The sequence below is a fragment of the Arabidopsis lyrata genome, assembly GCF_000004255.2.
Source record: "Arabidopsis lyrata subsp. lyrata unplaced genomic scaffold ARALYscaffold_7, whole genome shotgun sequence".
Classification (NCBI taxonomy): Eukaryota; Viridiplantae; Streptophyta; class Magnoliopsida; order Brassicales; family Brassicaceae; genus Arabidopsis; species Arabidopsis lyrata.
In genome coordinates this window covers 20,107,078-20,129,658 of record NW_003302549.1, presented here as the reverse complement: position 1 = coordinate 20,129,658, position 22,581 = coordinate 20,107,078, and the positions used below count along the sequence as shown (strand labels likewise).

At 35.9% G+C, this 22,581-nt stretch overlaps 4 protein-coding genes across 4 annotated transcripts; all 4 read right to left on the bottom strand.

The window, feature by feature from the left end:
- Window positions 1-5,797: 5,797 nt before the first annotated feature.
- Window positions 5,798-8,834, bottom strand: LOC9304587 (myb-like protein L). The gene is given in 7 exon segments (XM_002868469.2): window positions 5,798-5,961; window positions 5,964-6,468; window positions 6,820-7,134; window positions 7,278-7,430; window positions 7,591-7,790; window positions 7,920-8,323; window positions 8,538-8,834. Coding segments are annotated over 7 exon segments (1,959 nt in total). The 5' UTR covers window positions 8,833-8,834; the 3' UTR covers window positions 5,798-5,874.
- Window positions 8,835-12,861: 4,027 nt separating this feature from the next.
- Window positions 12,862-15,201, bottom strand: LOC9304586. The gene has a single exon (XM_021019851.1). It carries the CDS (start codon window positions 14,887-14,889, stop codon window positions 13,000-13,002), a length of 1,890 nt encoding a protein of 629 aa, XP_020875510.1. The 5' UTR covers window positions 14,890-15,201; the 3' UTR covers window positions 12,862-12,999.
- A 1,152-nt stretch (window positions 15,202-16,353) lies between these two features.
- Window positions 16,354-18,721, bottom strand: LOC110226917. The gene has a single exon (XM_021019853.1). The coding sequence runs from the start codon at window positions 18,423-18,425 to the stop codon at window positions 16,569-16,571; it is 1,857 nt and encodes a 618-aa protein (XP_020875512.1). The 5' UTR covers window positions 18,426-18,721; the 3' UTR covers window positions 16,354-16,568.
- Window positions 18,722-18,939: 218 nt separating this feature from the next.
- On the bottom strand, window positions 18,940-22,246 carry LOC9304585. Its single transcript, XM_021019852.1, has 3 exons — window positions 21,696-22,246; window positions 19,302-20,765; window positions 18,940-19,069 (listed from the first exon to the last, which is right to left on the bottom strand). The coding sequence occupies exons 1-2, from the start codon at window positions 22,111-22,113 to the stop codon at window positions 19,303-19,305; spliced, it is 1,881 nt and encodes a 626-aa protein (XP_020875511.1). The 5' UTR covers window positions 22,114-22,246; the 3' UTR covers window positions 18,940-19,069; window position 19,302.
- Window positions 22,247-22,581: the final 335 nt, after the last annotated feature.

Genomic DNA, 22,581 nt, shown 5'->3' with positions numbered 1-22,581 from the left:
TGAGATTCGACTTTTAGTTTGACTCATACATGTTTGTTAACTAACCTTAGTATATTAACAAAACAGATTGTTGTTAACTAACCTTAATATATTGGGCATACGTCAAATGATGAGAGACGATTGCATGAATTTTCCAGTTTTGATGACCCTGCCAATTATAAAATGATACAAATGTTATAAGCAAGTCTTAGAAAAATTAAAATTAAAGATACATCATGAGTTATATCAGTATTCAGTAACACAATTATTATAAGAAAAAATGGATGTATATTATAGGAAGATGGTTGTTTTGATTCTTAGCTTTCTCTATATCATTGTGCATGTCTTCTATTAAGACTTCACATGATTTATAACATGCAAATGATAACGGATTGCCTCCTGCAATATATGAAGATCAAGTCATGGTTCTCTCTATTCTTCAAATCACAGAAATTTGGAACATCTATGAATAACCAGAATAGAGACCTGTACTATGTACTTGAGAAATCTACAATCTAATTAGAGAACAAAAGCTAATTGTTACCTTGTACCGTGAGGTTTGGTTCTCGGGTGTAATTCCTAAACAGAAGTTCTTGACTTGGTTAATGGTCCACAACTGAAGCCCTACAAGAGATCGTCTTTTGCTATGGGGATTGCAAACAGATCCCTCTTGCCTCCTGATAAAGATAAAACCACACCACTTCGATTCCAATCGCAAATTCACACCAAATCGAACTAACGTTCATAAAACGAAAGTCGATATCTCAAATGACGAAGATCTAACGGAGAGATCTCAAACTAGATGAGTACAACACCATAATCTCAGAACAAACTAAGAAGAAGAAGAAAAGATACAACTAAAAATGATTTCTCTGGTTAGTTCTCTGTAAATGATCTTCAACTCTGTTTATAGCTTCATGACTTCTTCTCCTAAAACCAACGCACCAATCAACAGCTGCCAACTCATTGTTCACCTCTCAGCCAATCATCTTTCAGCATCTCTCCACGTCAGCTACTCTTCATTTTCCCTATAACACCTCCTCTGTAACTCCTTCCTAGAAACGAGATCACACCTCTTTTTTGAATGCAGATTCTCATGGACTATTTGCAAAATCTTATCAACTTCAACTCTTTAAGAAATTGGGAATCTCTCCTTGGCCAATTGGGTAACATGCGCATCCATAGACCCTCAAAGATGTATAGACAGGAGCTGTACCACTTAACTTCTCAAAAGGACTAACAATCTTTTCATGAACTGATGTTGGCAGAAGATTAATGAGAAAATTTGTAGTAAAAAATGCCTCTACCTTGAGATTTTGTGGTAACTTAGCCTGGAATAGCATTGACATACCAAGTTCAACAACATGTCTACTCTTCCTCTCGGCTAGACCGTTCTGTTGTGGTGTGTGAGGGCATGAAATAAAATGCTTGATGCCACAGTCTGCAAGACGTTTCAGAAATTGAGTGTTGACAAACGCACCCTCACCATCACTCTGAAAGATACTTATTTTATTACCAAACTGATTCTCAGCCATTTGTTGAAACTGTTTAAACATAGAGAATGCTTCAGACTTGAGTTTGAGTGGATTAAACCAAAAAAACCTTGAATATTTATCAATGAATACAACGTCGTATCGGAAATCCTGAACTGACACAATAAGTGCAGGACCCCAAACATCACAATGTATTCTTTCTAAAGGTCTAGTAGACTGAAAATTTGATCTAGAGAAGGGAAGCTTGCAAGTGTTTCCCAATTGACATGATTCCACATTGACTGGGTAGTCTTATTGAAAGAAATAGCCTTTATTGAAGAAAGATACTGAAGAACTTGATGGTCTGGATGCCCCGGGCGTTTGTGCTAAACTTCATCACTCGTACTCTGCTATCTTGACAAATAGAAAGCCAGAAACTAGGGATTATCCAACTGATAGAGACCATTATGCTTTCTGCCTTGACTGAAATTCTGGTTTGTCTGCTTGTCCTTAATATACACAGTGTGAGAATCAAATGTGAATGAGCATGGATAGTCATCAGTGAGCTTGGAGACAGAGAGCAATGATTTAGCAATATCTGGAAGACAAGTACATCATTAAGAAGAAGATTACTTGTAACTGTCGAAATGACTGCAGATCCCAGATGTGTTATTAGTAGAAAGCTCCCATTGCCAACCATAACTGATTCAAGACCATCATACTGTTGTGTTGACTGCATGTTCTGAGGCGAGTTGGTGATGTGATGAGTAGCAGCTGAGTCAGCACACCATGGATTGTGAGAACAACCATGAGTATCTGAGACTTTCATCACAGCAAGGGCGTGATAAGCTTCATCCACTTGATAGGATTGATCAAATCGTTTGTAACATTTGAAAGCCGGATGACCATACTTTCCACATATTGACACGTTGGGCGGTTGTCTGAGTAAGAACCTCTGCCACTGCTTTGGCCAAACTGTTGAGGAAAACCTCGTCGTTGTGTTGAATAAGAATTCTTGCCACGAAATCCTCCTCTGTTTTGGCCTCGTCCACGACCAGAATAGCCCCCTCTGTCAGTGTAGAATGCTTAGTGAGGAGTGACCTCTGTAGGGATTTGATACGCTTAAAGCATATCATCAAATTTGGTCAACTTATACACAACATCATCCAAACATGGTGCAAGGATCTTATCCATCGAATCCTTAATAACAGTGGTTATAGACTCATACTCTCTTCCTAAACCACTTAAAACCCCATAGATCTTTTCTTGTTTGGAGATCGGAGAACCTACAGAGTCTAACTGGTCACAGAGAGTTTTGATTTCTGCTAGATACTGAGCAAGAGTCTTATCTCCCTTAGCTAAAGTTTGAATTCTTCGTTGCAATTCTAGCCTCCTAGTTAAATAAACACGATTGAACTTCTTTATAAGGTAGAACCATACCTCTTGGGAAGAACAGAGACCGTAGATGCTCTTCAAGACATCCTCCAACAGAGATCCAAACAAACACCCCATGATGAGTTGGTCGGTGCGAACCAACGAAGATATTCTGGATTATTTGACTTCGTAACCTGATATCCATTGCGCACATCTATCGTAGGAGAAGGTTTTGTTATAGCCAGTGCCGGCTCAAATAGGGGGCGAGCGGTGCGACGGCCAGGAGTCCAATCCCGTACTCCAATAATTAAGGTGCCCATTTAAAATTTTTTTTTTATAAAAGTATTAAAATTATAAATTACAACATAAAAATAAAATTTAGAAGGGCCCATAAATTTTTTTATCATTGTTTTTAGTTTTAATAATTAACTTTTTAATAAAAATATCATACAATTTTTTTATATAACACAAAGAACACAAAAAAAAAATAATAATAATCTAAGGGCCTAAAATTTTTTTGCCCTAGGGCCTATAACACTGTTGAGCCGGCACTGGTTATAGCTCCAGTAACATAATCCAGTAGGAGTTGGCTATTGAGAAATTTCTCAAATTGAAGTTTCCATGACAGATAATTCTTCTCATTGAGGTTAAGAGTGACACATTGAGAAATCGTTAATGTTGCAGGAGAGAAAGAATCAGAAGGAGCCTACATGGCTTTGATACCAGGAAAGCAGAGATAATAACAGAGAAAATTTGATAACTTTAAAACTGCATTCTTATTTCATTGATTAGGTCATTGATACATAGAGAGGTGTTTATAGAAAATAGAAGAATAATCTAGAGACAATTTGGATAGTTTTGACAACTGTCAGTGACAGCTCATGGCTCATGATCAGATAACGCTCCAAATTTGTTTGCGAGTTGGATTTGATGAGGTGGTCTTGCTGTACTCTATACACACATTTTGTATGCGTAGCTTTTGCTTTTGACTGAGGTAGTCGTTGCACATAGGCATGTCAATCGGGCTAGTCCGGCCCGGCCTGGTCTGAAGCCCGCAAAACCCGTACATATTTGAGTCCGGTCCGGTCCGGCCCGTAAAAATTCTGAGCCTATATTTTAAAGCCCGGCCCGGCCCTAACAGGGCTATAAAGCTTTTCCGGGCTTTTTTGGGCTTTTCTTCCGACAACAAAAAAACAAACTTGTAATTTATAATATCTCTTAAAAAAGAATCTATATATAAAACGAGTCAATCAAAATTTAAATAACCACTAACGCTAATTTAGTTTTTAAAAAGGAGAGTTAAAATCTAATAAATAATCCAAATAAATTTTTTAAACTTATACTAGATAAAATATAAAATCAAAATAATTCAAATTAGGTAGTACATAGAACTAATATTTGCTTTTTCGATTTATAGTAATACATAACAAAAAAACTATGTTTAGAGTTTTCAACTCTATCAAAAAAAATTTTTACAATTAAACGAAAATATTAACAAAAAAAAATATCAAAATATTTTTTAAAGGGTTTTTCGGGCTAGTCCGAGCCCGGCCGGGCTTAGCCCGAAAGGTCCGATTTTTTCTGGACATATATTTTGAAGTCCGAGCCCGCTATTTTTCAGGGTTGGGCCGGGCTAGCCCGCGGGCTTTGGCCCTAATTGACATGTCTAGTTGCACAGTGAGCTTGCTTCTTGGGATTGTCTTGTTGCGCCTGCCCATTCTTCTCATGGGCTCTATAGGTGGGCTCTGGCCTTATAATGTAAATTTTATATAATAGTGCAAATTTACATGATTATTAATTTATGACTAGATTTTAACCCGCGGTACACCGCGGGATGATTTAATTTTAAAGTTCGTATAAAAATATTTTGTAAATTGTATCTCCTTATAACATATTTATTTATATTATAGTTTACAATTGTTATTAAGTAACGGTATACCACGAATCCACGAGATAATTATTAATAAACTGAGGATTTAACCCGTATTAAAGCGGTATATAAATATTGATTCAAATTCGTCCGCCATATAAATCATTTCCGAAATATAACCCGTTCCGTAATTTCTTAATCCGTCCTGTGATTTATATTAAAAAAAAATAAGGATTAAATCCGTATTGAAGCGGCGGATTAATGATATTTTAATCTTTTTATTATTGTTGATTCAAAAACCTGTCCCGCCAAACCCATCCCGCCAAAAAACTCATTTATTTTATTAATGTTCTTATTTATGATATGATTCTGAATCATTGTCTAAATATTTTAATCGATGTAGAACGTTGAACACACATTTTCGTCAATTGGATAATATATGTCCGTTTTAAAAATTTCGAATCACAGTATATGCAGAAAAAAAATTGATTTTTTTTTTTACTTTATGTATTATATGATGATTCAAAACAGTTAAAAAAAAAACCAAACAAAGATGATAGGAGAATCATAATTATAAATCTTAATCAAATCTTCTAAAAATCTAAATTATTAAATATGGAATATCCGGTGTATGAGTAGAGTTAAATATAACCCGACCCAACAATTTTTTTGTGAAGGAATTTTTAAATGGGTCGGATATCCGATATACCCGAAAGCTTTTTTACCCACCCGTCACAAAAAGTGTTGCGATTATACTAGTATAGATATTATTGGGATTTGGTTTTTTAAAAAATTATTATCTTATTATCTTATCGAATTTGGTTTAGTTTTACACTATTCTGACTCGAGACCGGCAAAATTTATTATTTTATCGAGTTTATTCATTTATCGGGTATTAATTTAAAAAGATTCTAATGTATACATGGGCTGTTGATGCTTTGTTTTCATGTTTTGATCTCTAATTTACCTTTTTCAGTTTTAATTAGTCAATTCATAGATGTATAATTGAGTGACAATTAGAAGTTATTAAACTAATGATTTTGGGCATTCTTTAATTTGTACTTCTCTTTTAATTATAAGAAGATTAATATATGTACAATCAACAAACCTAGACATTTTTGCATGAAGACAAAATTAAATGATATCTACTCATTAGGGTTCTTCTGTGCCTGACTATAACTATGTTATTTGGCAATTCTGAGATTTCTCTAATTCTTTTATCCGTCTCTTTGGTTGTTCCCATGCGTCTGATTTCTTCTGCCTGCTCACTTGGCTTTGCGTTTCTTCTCCAGGGCTGCAATATCGGATTCTGGCGCTAGAGATATCTCTGGTAGTGCCAAAATAGGGCCTGCGATATAAGCAGGACGCTCTGATTCCCGATCAACAAAATTACCTGCAGTAGCTTCTTTTCGTAACTTTCTAGCTTCTAGTAAAAGTTGCACTAGGTGAGGATTTAGAGTCTTCCATCTCCTCGAGCACTGACTGTCAGTACGAAGAGACACATGTGAAGCCACCTTGACCCAGCTATATCCGTGTACTGCAATTGCTTCTCTCAACTTTTGATCCTCTTCCTCGGTCCACTTCCCACAATTTTTTTTGGACTCTAAAGAATCTAGCCATCTCTCTCGACACTGACTTGCGGTCCGTCCAGGAACAAACGAAGAAATCTTCGGCCAATTTTTAGCTCCAAAGAGTGTCACAGCTACTTTCAGACGTTTGTCTTCCTCTGAGCTCCATCTCCCTTTTCTGGTAGGGCAAAGTGAATTTTTCCATCTGAAAGCATAGAGAGGAAGAAAATGAGATCAAATATTTTCAATCGTGTACAGAAACAAGTATCATAAATTGAAAAAAACAAAATAACCTTGTAACGCATTGTAAATCCTACCGAAATGTCCCCAATGTGTGCATATTGAGGGTATGTATAATCCCATAAGGACTAAACATGAACCTGATGGGTGGTTTATATATAAACAGATTCATATCATTTGGTAGATGGGGGGAAAGCGGCCAGGCTAACTCTTAAGATTTCATTTGAAAAAAAAAAAAAAAAATTGTCAACATTCTGTGGAGTTTGATATCAAAATTTCGTTAAAAAAATGTGTGAGTATAGAAGATGAAAGTTACCTATTTGAGCATTGTTTTCCAAATCTTCCTTTTAATACATTTGCAACAGATTGCCAGTCTTTATCGCCAAATAACTCTACTGCAGCACGAAGTTGGTCATCTTCCTCTGCAGTCCATTCTTTTCTCAATATGCTTGGATTCAAGCTTCTCTGATATCGAGCCAGACATTGAAATGGGGTCCTATTTGTCCCTAATGATACCGCGATGCCAAGCCAGTCTGTAAGACTCTTTTTCTCGATAACTCGGAGTAGGTTTTTGTCCTCTGCTGCAGTCCACGGAGCGTGGTTAATCAATGGATCTTCCGAGCTCATCCACCTACAATGAAGCACAAGTTAAGAAAATCCACTGAAATCTCAAAATAAGAGACAGGGTGATGGTATATGAAATGTGCACCCATAGATGATTGAAAGCTGATTTATCTTAGTAACCAGAGTTCAAATAAAGGAGGAACTACTTACCGAGCTTCACATTCTGCAGAAGAACGGTCCTTGATATCCAACGAATCCCAGTTAATTTTCCGAAGAAACTGCCTAATCATTTCTGGTGTGATCTCAAGATTTCCGATCGATTCGTTTATGGTGTCTATATCATATGTAGATCCTTCCCAGTCACTGTTAAGAAATTTCTGTCAGTGAGCTCTTTTGGAAAAATTAAAACGAGAAAAACTTAAACTAAGTCACCAGAATATGGGTACTAGGCAGCAGCAGCAGGTTTAAGGGTACTAGGCACCAGAATATGATAGCACTTAAAAAGAGGATGAGCAAGTAGTACCTGGACTGTTCAATAGCCTCAGAAAGCAGTATTTTTTGAACTTGTTGTTTTAGACCTTTTGCAAGGTTTTTGTTCTCCTCAGTAGACCATTTTCTGCGTTCCTCTAAAACTGGATATTTCTCTAGTGCCATCCTATAATTTGCAACACAGGGGTTTTCCCGTGGACCCAACATGGAAGGAGATATCTTTTCATCATTATCCTACCAAAAACGAAAGACAGAATTTTAGATGATAAACATTTTCCATCAGGGTCAACAGACAACAGCCAAAGCATTACTTTTTAATGACTACAAAACAGCAGAGGAAGGAAAATTAGATCAAAGTATTACCTCGGAACCATCACAAGGCTCAAATTTTCGTGTTGAGATCAATCTGACACGGGGATCTTTCCTCTGAGAGAGTGCCTGTTTAGTTATTCTCTTGCAAGAACCTTGGAAATCTTTTACTATCTTAACATTTTTCTGGTGTATCACGTTCTGCTCGATGGTTGCTTCAATTTCGACCAATTTTCTTCTAAGAAATTGCTGATATGCCCTGTTCTTCCGGATTGCATCAACAAAGGCTTGTGCAGCTTCAGGGAAACTTGCAATCGCAGCTGGCTTAAGAGGTAACTGGCATGTCTTCAGGTGGTCAGGAGGCTCAATGGAAGTCTTTTCATGCACCTCAACAGAATGGCCATCTTGTACCTGCCTTTTCTTCCTGGGAGAATCATTCATGAAATTTCCTTCGGGATCTGCAGAAAAAATAGTAAGAAATGAACACTAAAGCATAACATATTTGACAAAGACAAAGAAACATTGGATAAAATGACAAGCAAACCCACATTGTAGCATCATGAACAATGATTGGATAGTTAAAACGGGTAACACGGAAACAATATCTAACGAATCAGTAGCTAAACCCAAATAGAAAACAAAACAAGTAACAAATTTCACAACTGAGCTCACCAAAACTTTTATATGCAGAGAATCGCCTCTGTATAGCGAGAAGGGTTTCATCTTCTTCATCGTCAGATAAACCAATGAGAGGGAGGGACACATTCGTCCTAAGCATTTCGAAATCCGACGCTATCCCGCGGCCACCACCTCCATCCGGTTCAATAGAATCGGTTTTTGCAGTGAATTTGTCGGAACCAGCGTGAGAGACCGAGACCGTACATGCGCGTCTTAGTTCTTCCAGGTCATCTCCAAAGTCGTCTTCTTCTTCATCATCATCAGACTCGTATAGGCTGTTCCGATTCATCACATTACAGAAAGAGATAAAACAAAAGGCTTATCAATCGAGATAAAGATAGAAGCTTTCGAGAAGGAGATAAAGATGGAAGCTTTATTAAAACTTGGGGTTTTATTACAGGGTTTTGTGTGTGCTTTTTCGCTATCAACTAGAGACTAACCCGCTGTGCACGCTATATTGTTTATTTTTTAAATAATTTATAAATATAACTTTTTGTTTTGACTTATTTAAATCTATATATAGATATCTTGTACTATTATTATGTTTTAGGTTTTAATTTTAAAAATGTATAAGCAAATACATAGAATTCATTAAGTAACAATATGTAGCGTATTTTTATAAAAAAAAAAAATTTTGTTGTTTGCATTTTGTTATAATATTCATTTTTGAAATGTTATAAACATACAGTTTGCACAGCGGGGCAATTTTCTATTTCATTTTTGATTAAAAAAAATTGTATATTTAAAGTTATTGTTTGAGGTTTTCATATTTATTACCATTGTTCTATTAATATTGAATTGTTAATTTTTTAATATATATATCACAACTATTAACCTGTATACATTTTATGTACAACGTTGTTATTATGTTAAATGAATCAGATTTTTTTTTTTTGAGAATCTTATGACTGTTAAAAAAAAATATATGTTACTAAAAGAGATTTATTAATTTACACTCATCAATAAAAAAATGCAAAGCTTGAATTTGTGGTATAAATACAAAGTTTAATGATAGTACTGTATATTATTATTTTAAAAAACATTGTTTGACAACTTTGTCTACTATTAAATTGTGCTCGTCATTATACTACTGGGAAATATTCTATACAAGTGTAATGTATAATCCACAGTTTTGGAAAGGAAAAAAATAATTAAAAAATAAAAAATCCTGAAATTAGACAAACACAAAACAAAGTGAAAGACACAAAATATTTATGTTACGGAAGTAAATGATTCTATGTCTCATTTTTTTTTACCTGAGAATCTAAAAACAAAAAGCTATTTCTCCTAAATTTTCAAATCCACTTTCTATTCTCTTAATCTGTTTTTGTTTCAATTGTTGGATTTCAATTAGCAATGGGAAAATTTCGAAAAAAATCTGACTTCTTTAGTATTTGCCAGAGAACTTTTTTCATTGCCAAAAAATACACAAACTAATTTGGGTTGGAAATAAAAAAACATGATCTGAATTTTTTTTTTCTGATTACCTCTCTTCACCGTAACGACCGTTAACGGTGTAAACCAATTGGTTAAACGTTTTAATTTTATTTACAGAAAAATTTCTTAAGAAAACGTGACTTATTTAATATTTGTCAAAACAATACCTGAACTTTCTTTCGCTGCAAGAAAAATATACAGGTCAATTTAAAGTTAAAATAAAAAGCACGACCTATTTTTTTTTTTACCAATTTCACCCACTTTGTCGTAATGGTTATCAACAAGGTTAATCAAATAGTAAATACCATTACTTTTTCTCATTTTCTTTGCACGTGATAAATAAGAATGGCTAGAAAACCGATTGTATCCTCTTATAAAACTCAAAATTGATTCTAGATCTATCTTGAATCCTAGTTTTAACATACAACATCTATCTTTATCCGATGCAAACAAAAATAAATTTAAGAAATTAAGAAGAACCTTCGGCAACAAAGTGGGTAAAAGTTCTTTAATTTATTGTTGTTCACATCGGATCTAGATATATGATAGATGTTGAAAAAAAGCATTAGCAATTTAGAAAAAACTTACCCATTAATAACATGATTTTAGTTGATATTACTAAAGAACGGAAGGTTTTAGAGGATTTCTATAATAAGTCAAAAAAATTTAAGAAATTTATGTAAATAAAATTAACAGCATTTGACGATTTGGTTGGGGAAATCTGAAAAAAATACAATATTTTTTATTTCCAAGTTAAATTAGTTTGAGTATTTTTTATGGCAATAACAAAGTTTATGTATTTTTTGGCGAATATATTAATTAAATAAGTCGAGGTTTTTTCAGGAATTTTCCTGTAAACAAAATTTTCGTGTCATCTCGTGTAAATGGGTGTTCAAGATGAAACTCTTTCCAACTGGTGATCTCGACAAGTACAAAGCTCGCCTTATTGGTGAGGCATTTCATCAAGAATATGACCTTGACTATTAAGAGCTTTTAGTTCAGTAATCAAGTCTACCTCAACAAGACTTGTTCTTGGTCACGCAAAAATTCATTCTTGGTCACTTTGATAACTTGATGTCAATCATGTCTTTCTCCAAGGCACACTCACAGAAGAAGTGTACAAGTAAAGCATTAATGGGTCAATTTATTTTTCTTGACGTAGCTGAGATAGCTCTATGCGACTCCGACCCAAGTAAATTGACTTTCCATGTGGAGATTTGTGTCTCTAACTTATTGGTATAGTTTTGATGTCATTACAGAAGATTAACGCTGATATTTTTGTTAATTAGGTACAACCTTGCAGTCTGCATGTCAAAAGAAGTTTTTGGTATACATGGAGAGAAGCTTTGGTAAGGGATTTAACTATTTACCTTTTGATTTTTGTTATCAAAAGAAGGTTTTGGTATACATGGAGAGATGACAAGGGTTTTTGATATTCCAGGTACGAAGACTACCTTAGGCAAGAAAGCCTAGACGATGACTTGGAGACCAAACCAAATCTGAAGAAACAGGAGGTACCTTTGATGGTCTTATTCTGCGGTAAGAAGATTACCATCTCTGACGATGGCAGGTGTAATGGTTGTTATATTTGCAAACAAGCAGGTTAGTTACGCCTTGTTTACGAAGATCCTTCACTTGAATCAGAGGAGCGATGATCTTCTCATAGAAATCGTCGTAGGTCAAGGCTTTGTAACATTCCTCGTTTGGATTCATAGGTTGATTCATGTTCAGCATCCGGATTACACATTCTGCAATCGGACGAAATTAAAATGTCTATCATAATTTTGACTCTGTTGCTGCTCTTAAACTTTTAGATTAATCTAATGATAGATGACTCACCTCAAAAATACCTAATGAATATGATCACTTTAGCTTCTCATAGTACGTGTGTGACCGAATAATTACTTGTTTTTTCATACATCCCAGCGAGTTCATCGATGTGAAAAATAAAACATTTTGTCTACTAAAAAATGAGGTAGTGTGGAACATATAAGATGAGAACAACATTAGTTGGGAAATGAGGTGGTATTTTAGTAAATCCTTATGGGTTAATATCGACTATAATGGGTCGGTAATTAAGTGGATATTGTCTATAATCGATAAGCTATCAACTCTCTGGACCAAGAATGCAACACTAGGGAATATGATTACACACTTGTGCTTTGTGGTGAGAGATGATGTTAGCCACTCCCTGATTTCAAGGTGTTACTCAACCTGAAGGAGAAGAAGCATGCATATATGAGAGTTTTGCTGAACAAAAACTTTCTAGGATTATTTCTCATGCGCTTACCAGTCGAAAAGTCCTTGGCCTTTCACAGCACAAGTTTTGAAAATTGCCAATTGACGGTTCTTTATCTTGTGCAACTCCAAGGCCTCTGTCACAGCTGCATCATCGAGTGCTCCTGGTAGATCCTGTTATATAGCATTACCAGAACTGTAATTACATATATGCAAAACCAAACAGATGGGGTACGGATTCTATCTCTCTCTCTCTATGAGGTTCAGATTGAAGGTGCTAAAGATATATGGGTATGGAGGAAGAGAAAGTTGTAGAGAAGTGAAACAAATGAAACATTTCATAGAGAATTTGAAGTGTCTTGGAGAGGTTAAAGTTAAGGTTCAAGACTTCAAGTGGATGAACAAGATAAGTTCTTCACAAATGAAACTAATGAAGCTCCTTGCTGCAGCTTCTTCCAAATGCAAGATCCAATTCATTTGATTCCCTTCACATCAGTTTCTTTCTTTTGACTCTCTTTCTACTTTTCTGTAGATTTATATTTGGTGTTTAATGCTACCACTTTGTTTTAAGTGAAAAGTGTTTGATTGAAAGAAAATGGGAAGCTTTGATTTTGAAGTGTTTCAATAACTATATTTCTCTTCCTTTACAATATTCTTCTCCATTGCAAACTACTATACACCAAAAAAAACTAGACTATGCACAATTTCAGACTATACACCAAAAAACTAGTTTTCTATTCAACCTCCTCAACTAAAACTATACACCAAAAACTATACAATCTTACTCTTCATCATCACCATCATCATCATCATCATTATCATCATCATCATCATCATCACGTAGGTTAAGCCAATCAAACTCATCCTCCTTTGGCAGCTCTTTCTCCACTTTTTTCACTCCTCTCTCGACAATCACGTTGATTCTCCACAACACAATCTTACTTTCCCATTTTATGCCTTTAACTGCATAAAGTCTCCAAAGCAGACCCTTAACGAATTTGTATTCGTTTGTACTGTACCATTCCAGTTGTTTCTTGACAATAGCTTCCACATCTCTGAAAGCTCTCCTTACAAGTCCAACTTCCATTTCTCTTTCCACAAGCTTTCTCACTGACTCTATCATCTTATATGCAATCTCCTTAGGAGATTCAGCATAACCTGGGTCCTCTATCATGTGAATAACCGCACAGAAGGCACTCGTAAACGCCAAGACCCAGCAACTGTTATCTACCAACAACTCTGTTGGTGGGTCTAGCATTGTAGTTATCACTGGACAAAGATTCTTTATCACAGGATTCAAAAAATCATCATCAATAAGAGGTATTGTTAAGCACTGGAAGACAAAAACCGCTCTCCGAAACTCTGTTTCGCTTTGCAATGCAAAGTAGTCACGAAGATCATCCCATGACTCATATTGGTAGACAAACATTTCATTCGCAACGTGGTTCACCACCTGACCTAGAACTTTGAACACACTGTCAGAGATGCCTTCTTCCTTAAGGCAAGAGATAAGCAATGGCTGGAGTTTTCTGAACTCTGAAATGACTATTGGCGCCTTCTTTGAGAAGTGATTAGATAGTAACACATTGAGCCGTCTGATTGCAATCTCTCTAGACCTATCTTCAAGATCAGTGGAAGCAAAGATCTTTAACACTTCAAGTGAAGATAAACTCTTCAAATAATCATACCAGCTACTCTCAAACTCGTCTCTACGATACTTAAGACCATCCTGTGGTTTGATTGCAGGATTCTCCGGTTCTGTAACCAACATTTTGATCTTCCTCACAATCTCCTTGGTCTCTGTTCCTCTGACTACTCTTTCGATCTCAATCATAGAAGCCAACACAAAATGGTATTGATCCTTAGTGTAATGATACAAATTCATGTCTCGTGAGAAGAACCTCTCGAAATCTTCAAGCCCTTGTACCAAAAACTCTTCCTCTTCCTCATTCACCAACTCAATTACTGATTTCACAACAGACAAAAGCCGAGCCGCCATTAACGCTCTTATCTTCTTGAAGTTCATACCTGTATCCACAAGCTGAATCCACATTTTAACAAAAGTTTGAAATGCCAAGCTCCAATCTTGGACTCTAACTGGACTAAGCAAGACATTCTCAGCTCTCTGCAAAATCGTCTCCAAGAACTTATCGATAAATTCCTTGTAGACTCGTGGCAAATCAATGAAGACATGAAAAGCTTTAAGAGGTTCACTATTAGCTAACGTTAAGATACAATCACTGAGCTCGTCCCATTTGTCTTTATGCAAGTCCACAACATTGTAAGCTACACAAGACACGATTCTTCTGAGGATCTTGATGTCAGATTCTTTGGTTTCTTGATTTGTCAAGAATGAGATCAAAAGAGGTTTGATTTCATAAAGAGAGTCGAGAGAGGGTTTGAACTTGAACTCGGTGAGGGTTTCGGAGAGTTGATAGATTGATCGGAATCTGAGAACGCCATTGGAAGAAGATTGATAGAGCTTAAGAAGCTTTAGGGTTAAGCAACTTGGGTTATGAGAGACCCAGAAGTTGTACAAAATACGCGATGTTTCATATTGTACAGAGTCTTGACGCATGAAGAGTTGATTCACAATCATCGCTATTTCTTCGTAGCTTGGATTCACAAGAATCTCTCTCGCTTTCGACGGAAGATTCGAAGAATCCTCCATTGCGATTTCTCTGGACTCGGATTTTTTCCGAGAAAATTTCGGTTTTTCGTCTGAGAATCTATTTTCTGGAAGATGGGATTAAACCGGAGCTGGTTATAAGAGTTTTATTATTACGAAACCGGACTTAACCGCAGATTAGCTGAAATTACTCGGTATGATTATGATTAAGTCTAAATCTGAACCGAGCATAAATCAACCTTACTCTGTCTCTACCAAATTTGATATAACCTCGGTTTAAAGTTGACTCCCAAACAAATTTCCAACTCCCCCTAAACCGAACGTAATCCAAACAGGAACCTCAACATTTTATTCTAATTATTTTTTTGGTTTCTTTGATAAAATATTTATACATTTTAAATTTTATAATAGTCTACAAATCCAAACTCAAACTTGGAAACTTTCAATTAGAAATACAGTGTAAATTCAAATTTTGGTAACTTTCGATTTCGAAATACAATGTAAATTGAGACTTTAGATGCTTGTACAAGCAAATTAATGGTAAAACCTATATAAATTAATACTCGATAAATTAATAAACACGATAAAAAATAAATTTTGTTGGTCCCGAATCAGAGTAGTGTAAAAAATTAACCAAAATCGATAAGATCATAAGATAATAATTTTTGAAATCTCTATTTAAAAATATGGTCCCAACAATATCATAAATTAATAATCATGTAAATTTATATATTATATATATAATATTTTTAGTGATTTCATAAAATTAGCCAAAATTTTTTTGTAAGTTTTCAAATTTGAATATGCATAGCTTTTGTTTTAATAGTCGTATAGATTTTTCAAATACAAAAACAGATGTCACTATTTATAATTTTGAATTTATGTGTATCGTATAGATTGTTTTATGTACGAAATACTAAATGTTTAAGTCTAAAACTATATTTATAACATCCAAAACATTAATTTATTTAGATCACATTGTTTTAACTCATATTTAAAAAAAAGGTTTTAACAATTAAAACAAAACTTTTCATAAATTAATAATATTAATTTACCGATAAATTAATATCACTATAAATTAATAAAATATTATAATCCCAACATTATTAATTTATAGAAGTTTTACGGTCGATCTCATCGAGAAACTAATATTCCATGATCTGAAGAATTTGATCTGTCTTTTGTTTACTTTATCCTAAGGGCTATTTACAAAAACAGTAGACATCACTCAACCTATTAGTACAGTACCTTGCTCAACAAGAAAACAGTAGATAAGAGAATTCGGTACATAAAGCTTCTTCTCCTACACAAACCAAACTTGTATGACAAAAAAACCTCAATTGCCTAAAGTCTCTAGTTGGTTCAGCCAATCAAGCTCACTTTGGGAGCACTTTTACCTCCTGCACTTTTTCCCATTTACGTTTTAGTAATTTCATCTGTAGAGTCAAGAAAATAGACTATACTAACTTAAACTGATAAGAACAGATACTACATTTAAAGCTGAGCTTGTTCTGATGTTGATGCTCTGATATTTAGATGTTGATGCTACGAATTTTTTTTAGCATCAAATATACAAGTGTTTCATCAACTAACTCTATATATCTCTTTCTTTACTATTTTCTTCTCCAATGCAACCTATACACCAAAAAACTAGACTCTGCACAATTTCATCAAAAAAGGTTCTGCACAATTTCAGACTACACACCAAAGAAACTAGTTTTCTATTTAACCTCCTCATCAGCAGCAGCAAGGTTCAGCCAATGAAGGTCGTTCTCTGGCCGCTCTTTCTCCTCTTCTTCCACGTCTCTATCGATAATCACGTTAATTCTCCACAACACAATCTTACTTTCCCATTTCATGCCTTTGATTGCATAGAGTTTCCAAAGCAAACCCTTAACGAATTTGTATTCGCTTGTACTGTACCATTCCAGTTGTTCCTTCACAATGATTTCAACATCTCTGAAAGCTCTCCTCACAAGCCCAACTTCCATTCCTCTTTCCACAATCTCTTTCACAGAATCTATCATCTTATATGCAATCTCACTAACGGCGTTAGCGTAACCTGGGTCCTCTATCAAGTGAATTGCTGCACAGAAAGCACCCGTAAACGCAAAAACCCAGCAACTGTTGTCTACCAACACCTCTCCTGGTGGGGCTAGCCTTTCGATTATCTCTTGGTAAAGGTTATCCATCACAGGATACAAAAACTTTTTATCATCAAACTTCATTGATAAGCATTGGAAGATATTAACCGCTCTCTGAAACTCTGTTCTACTCGATGCTATATAATCGCGTAGATCGTACCATGTCTCCTCTTGACAGACCAACATCTCATAAGCAACATGGTTCACCACCTCACCTAGGACTTTGAACATACTGAAAGAGATTCCTTCTTCCTTTAAGCAAGAGATAATCAATGGTTGGAGTTCTCTCATCTCTGCAATGTCTATTTCCACCTTCTCTGTAGTGTTATCAGATAGTAAACAATTGAGTCGTCTGATTGCCATCTCTCTGGACCTTTCTTCAAGATCAGTGGAAGCAAAGATCTTTAACACTTCCAGTGAAGATAAACTCTTCAAATGATCATACCAGCCACGTTCAAACTCTTCCCTACGATTCTGAAGATCATCATCCTGTGGTTTGATGGCATGATTGTCCGGTTCTGTAACCAACATTTTGATCTTTCTCACAATATCCTTAGTCAAATGTGTCCCGAATCCTTCGATCTTGATCATTAAATCCAACACAAAATGGCATTGATCCTTAGTGTACTTATACAGATTCATCTCTCGTGAGAAGAACCTCTCGAAATCTTCAAGCCCTCGTACCAAAAAGTCTTCTTTTTCCTTCTCCACTAGCTTCTTTACTGAATTCACAACAGAGGAAACCCGAATCCCCATTAACGCCTCTAATAACACCAACATCATCCCTGTATCCACAAGCTGAATCCACATCTTAACAAAAACTTGTAAAGCCAAGCTCCAATCTTCAACTCTATAAGGATCAAGAAAGACATTACTAGCTTCCTCTAAAAGTTTGTGCAAGAACTTGTCGATGAAACTCTTGTAGACCGGTGGCAAATCAATGAACACATGAAAAGCCTTAACAGGTTCTTTGCTATTCACTAGCGATAAGATACAATCACCAAGCTCGTCCCATTTGTCTTTATGCAACACCACAACATTGTAAGCTACACAAGACACGATTTTTCTAAGGATCATGAAGTCAGATTCTTTGGTTTCTTCCATTGTCAAGCATGAAATCAAAACCCCTTTGATTTCATAAAGAGAGTCGAGAGAGAGTTTGCGATTTCTCAAATCGGTGAGAGTTTCGGAGAGTTGATAGATTGATCGGAATCTGAGAACGCCATTGGAAGAAGATTGATAGAGCTTAAGAAGCTTTAGGGTTAAGCAACCTGTGTTAGAAGAGACGCAGAAATCGTACAGAGCTCGAGATGTTTTATATTGATGAGAGTCTTGACGCTTAAAGAGATTATCGACGATCATCGCTAGTTCTTCATAGCTTGCACTCACAAGTATCTCTCTCGCTATCAACTGGAGATTCGAAGACTCGGCCATTGCGATTCCTCCGGAAAAATTTTCCCGAGAAAATTTCGGATCTTCTGGAAGATTCGTTAAAGTTGTGCGTTTTGTTAGGAAGCTGAAGACAAACCGGAATTAACCGTATGAATCATTCGGTTTGACTTTAATAAACTCCAAAAAAATCAAAACAATCAAAGCGGGTCACGGATTGCAGCTGCTGGGCTCAAGGAGAATTAGGCTTAGTTTGGACTTTGAATATAATCAAAGGGTTTAATGCTTTACTGTTTCTTGGCAAAGAAGAGAGACAATTCCTAGTGAGAAAATGAGAAGCTTGAGGGTCTTCACTGGTCATGGGCGTTCGGCGAAAACTTGTTAAACCGAAATCTGAACCGATTCAAAGAATAGTGTAAATTCAAAGAATTTTCGGTAACTTTCGATTGAGAAAAATAGTGTAAATTCAGACTCTGGATGCTTGTACAAGCAGATCTAATCCAGAAACTAATACCATGATGATATAAGACGCAGTTCTTCTTTTTTTGGTCCAATCAGGCAGTAGATATCACTCCACCTAATACAGTGCCTTGCTCAACAAGAAACACTATGAGTAAAACAGTAGATAAGAGAATTATGTACATAGGATTCTTCTCCTACACAATTACACAAACCAAACTATGAAAAAACTCAATTGCCTAATGTCTCGGGTTGGTTCAGCCAATCAAACTAAATTCCATGATGATATAAAACGCAGCTCTTCTTTTTTTGGTCCAATCATAAGGGCTATTTACAAAAACAGTAGACATCACTCCACCTAATACAGTGCCTTGCTCAACAAGAAACACTATGAGTAAACAGTAGATATGAGAATTAGGTAAATAAGTTGCTTCTCGTACACAAACCAAACTATTAAAAAAACTCAATTTCCTAAAGTCTCGGGTTGGTTCAGCCAATCAAGCTCACTCTTTGGGAGCTCTTTTACCTCCTGCACCTTTTCCAGAGTCACATTGATCCTCCACAACACAGACTTAGTTTCCTTGCTCATGCCTTTGATTGCATAGAGTCTCCAAACCAAACCCTTAACGAATCTGTAGTCATTAGTAGTGTAACAGTCATATTGTTTCTCCACAATGCTTTCCATATTTATGAAAGCTCTCCTCACTAGCTCAAGTTCCATTCCTCTTTCCACAATTTCTCTCACTGAATCTATCATCTTATATGCAATCTCCTTCAAGTATTGAGCGTGACTTGAGATCTCTATCAAGTGAATTGCTGCACAGAACGCACCCGCAAACGCTAAGACCCAACAATTGTTATCTTCCGACAAGTCTCTTGGTGGGTTTAGGTTTCTGTGAATCTCTGGAAGAAGATTATTAATGGCATGAATCACAAACTCTTTATCATCAAGCCGCATTGTTAAGCACTGGAAGATAAAAACCGTCTTCCTGAACACTGTTTTGCATTCTGTTGCAATGTAGTCCCATAGACCAAACCAGTTGTCCTCTTGGTAGCTAGACAACTCTTGTAAAACATGGAAGACCACCTGACCGAGAATCTTGATCGTGCTCTCGGGAACTCCTACTTCTTCAAGGCAAGAGATGAGCAACGGCTGGATTTCTCTAATCTCTGAAACACTTATTTCCTCTTTCCCAGCAGTGTGATCACAAAATAACTCATGGAGTCTCATGATTGCTATCTCCCTCGACCTATTATCAAGCTTACTTAATGAAACCTCTCTCATGATTTCCACTGGAGATAAAGCATCCAAAATGTCTTCCAAATCCCAGTGAGAATCTACTCCAAGATATTCATCCTCATCGTCAGAAGGGCTGCTGAGTTCGAAAGCTGGATTGTGCACATACTTGTCAAGTTTTGTAACCATTCGATAGATCTTCCAAGCAACTTCCTTAGCCTCTGTTCCGATCTCTGAAATCCTGAACGCAAACTCTGCCACAAACATGCATTGATCACTATTCCACTTAAACTGGTACGCGTCTTCCGCCAAGAAAATCTCAAGAGATTTAAGTCCTTTTAGCAGAAACTCTTCTTCAATTCCATGCCACACAATGTCATGAGCAGATTTCCAAACAATGTGAAGAATGTCTCTTGTCAAATCAAATCTCATCTCCGAATCCATAAGCAAAATCCCCATTTTAACAGCAGATTTTAAAGCCAAGATCCAATCTTCAACTCCATCTTCTTCAGGATGAAGCAAAACCTTGTAAACTTCATCAAGAAAACTCTGCAAAAATCGGTACACGAATTCTCCGTAAAGTGACGATGGCAATTGGATAAAGACATTAAAAGCCCTAATCGGATCATTGATAGCAAGTGAGAGTATACAATCACTCATCTCTTCCCAGACGCCAACTTTATCAGCTACTAAGGGCCTGACTGGTTTAAACGCAGCGGTTGCGGTTGCGGTTGCGGGAGTTTGCGGAAGCAGGCAGTTGCGGCTTCAAGCGTTATCAAGCGTTTTGAACGACTGGTTTAGCGTTTGAAAATGGGTACGTTTGCGGGAGTTTTATGACTGGTAAACCAGCGGGTCCGGTAGCAGTTAAATAAAAAAATGACCAAAATAAATAAAAAATATTACAAAAAAATAAATAAAAACACCAATATATTATTATGATAATATTAGAAAAATTGAACATGCTTAATAATGAAAACCATAAATAAAGAACTAAATAATTATTCAAAAATAAATAAATTCTGTAACAAGATAGTACTTTATGCATCTGGTTTAACATCAAGTAATGGGACAAATTGTAAATAACGTTGAATTCAATCAAAAAGCAAGTGAGTTTCTATTCGAGAAAACAAATCGAAACATATATTCAATCAAAAAGCAAAGCAATACGTAATGAAAAGAAAAAAAACGATGTCATGAAAAAATATTCAAAAAGTTATATATGAGGTGATGAATGAATAAAAGGATATATGATGCTTACGTTTGGTTATTGATTTTCATCAGTTTGGATGGAAGACATTGAGAGAAATAGAGTTTTAGAATATTATTAGGGTTTCTGATGAGAACGTGATACAAAGATAAAAAATTTATATATGATTAATATATATTATAATAATTATAAGTAAACGTTTGGATTTTTTAAAAAAAAAAAAAAAAAAAAAAAATCCAACCGCTACCGCCCGCAACCGCAAACGCTTGCGGGAAGGAGCTTTTGAAATTCAGCGATTTCGAACGGTTCGAAGCGGTACGGAGCGGTTTCTATGATTGGTATCAACCGCTAATAACCGCAACCGACCGCTAGTAACCGCTAGGAGGGTGCTAGCGGGAGAACCAATCAAGCCCTAAAGAAACGATGATTCTCACAATCTTTGAGTCAGACTTTTTAGCGTTTTCCATCGTCAAGCAAGAAATCAGAAGTGGTTTGATTTCATGAAGAGCAACGAGAGAGAGTTCGAATCGCTGAGCTTTGAGAGTTTCAGAAATAAGAAAGATCGATCGTAATCGGAAAACCTCGTCGGAAGAAAATCGATACACCATGAGCAGCTTTAGGGTTAAGCAATTTGGGAAACCAGAGACGCAGAAATTGAACAGAGCTCGAGCTGATTTGTATTCGTCGGATTCTTCAGGCATATAGAGTTGTTCGACGATCATCGCTAATTCTTCGTTGCTTGGTGTCGCAAGAATAGCCCTAGCTTTCAACGTAAGATTCGAAAATTTCGCCGTTGCAGTTTCTCCGGAATCGGATTCTTCCATTGCCATCGTCCTCGGAATCTTCTGGAAAATGGGTTTAAGGGTTGAAGATTTATGCGTGCGGTTATTATTCCGAGACTGATTAAATAACCGGACTTAACCGCAAATTAGATTAAATATATTCGGTTTGATTTTAATTCACTCCAAAATTTCCCAAATCTTATTGAACCGAACGTAAATCAAACCTGTACTTGGATTATTTGGGGAATTTGGAAACACAGGAATGAGCTTGTGTATGAGAATGTTCTGATTGATAAAGCTATGGAGGAGTCAGCTTTTTGGGATTCTCAATCTCAGCTCACAAAATCGTCCTCAACTGATTCCTTCTTTATTAGCTAATTAGGAATGGTCAAAACCGGTCGTAGATGTACTTAAGAGCAACGTACATTCTTTGGTTACTTTTTAATTTCAATGAATGATGACCAAAAAAAACAAAAGAGAAATTCTTGAAAATTATTACCTGAATCAATAGGTTTA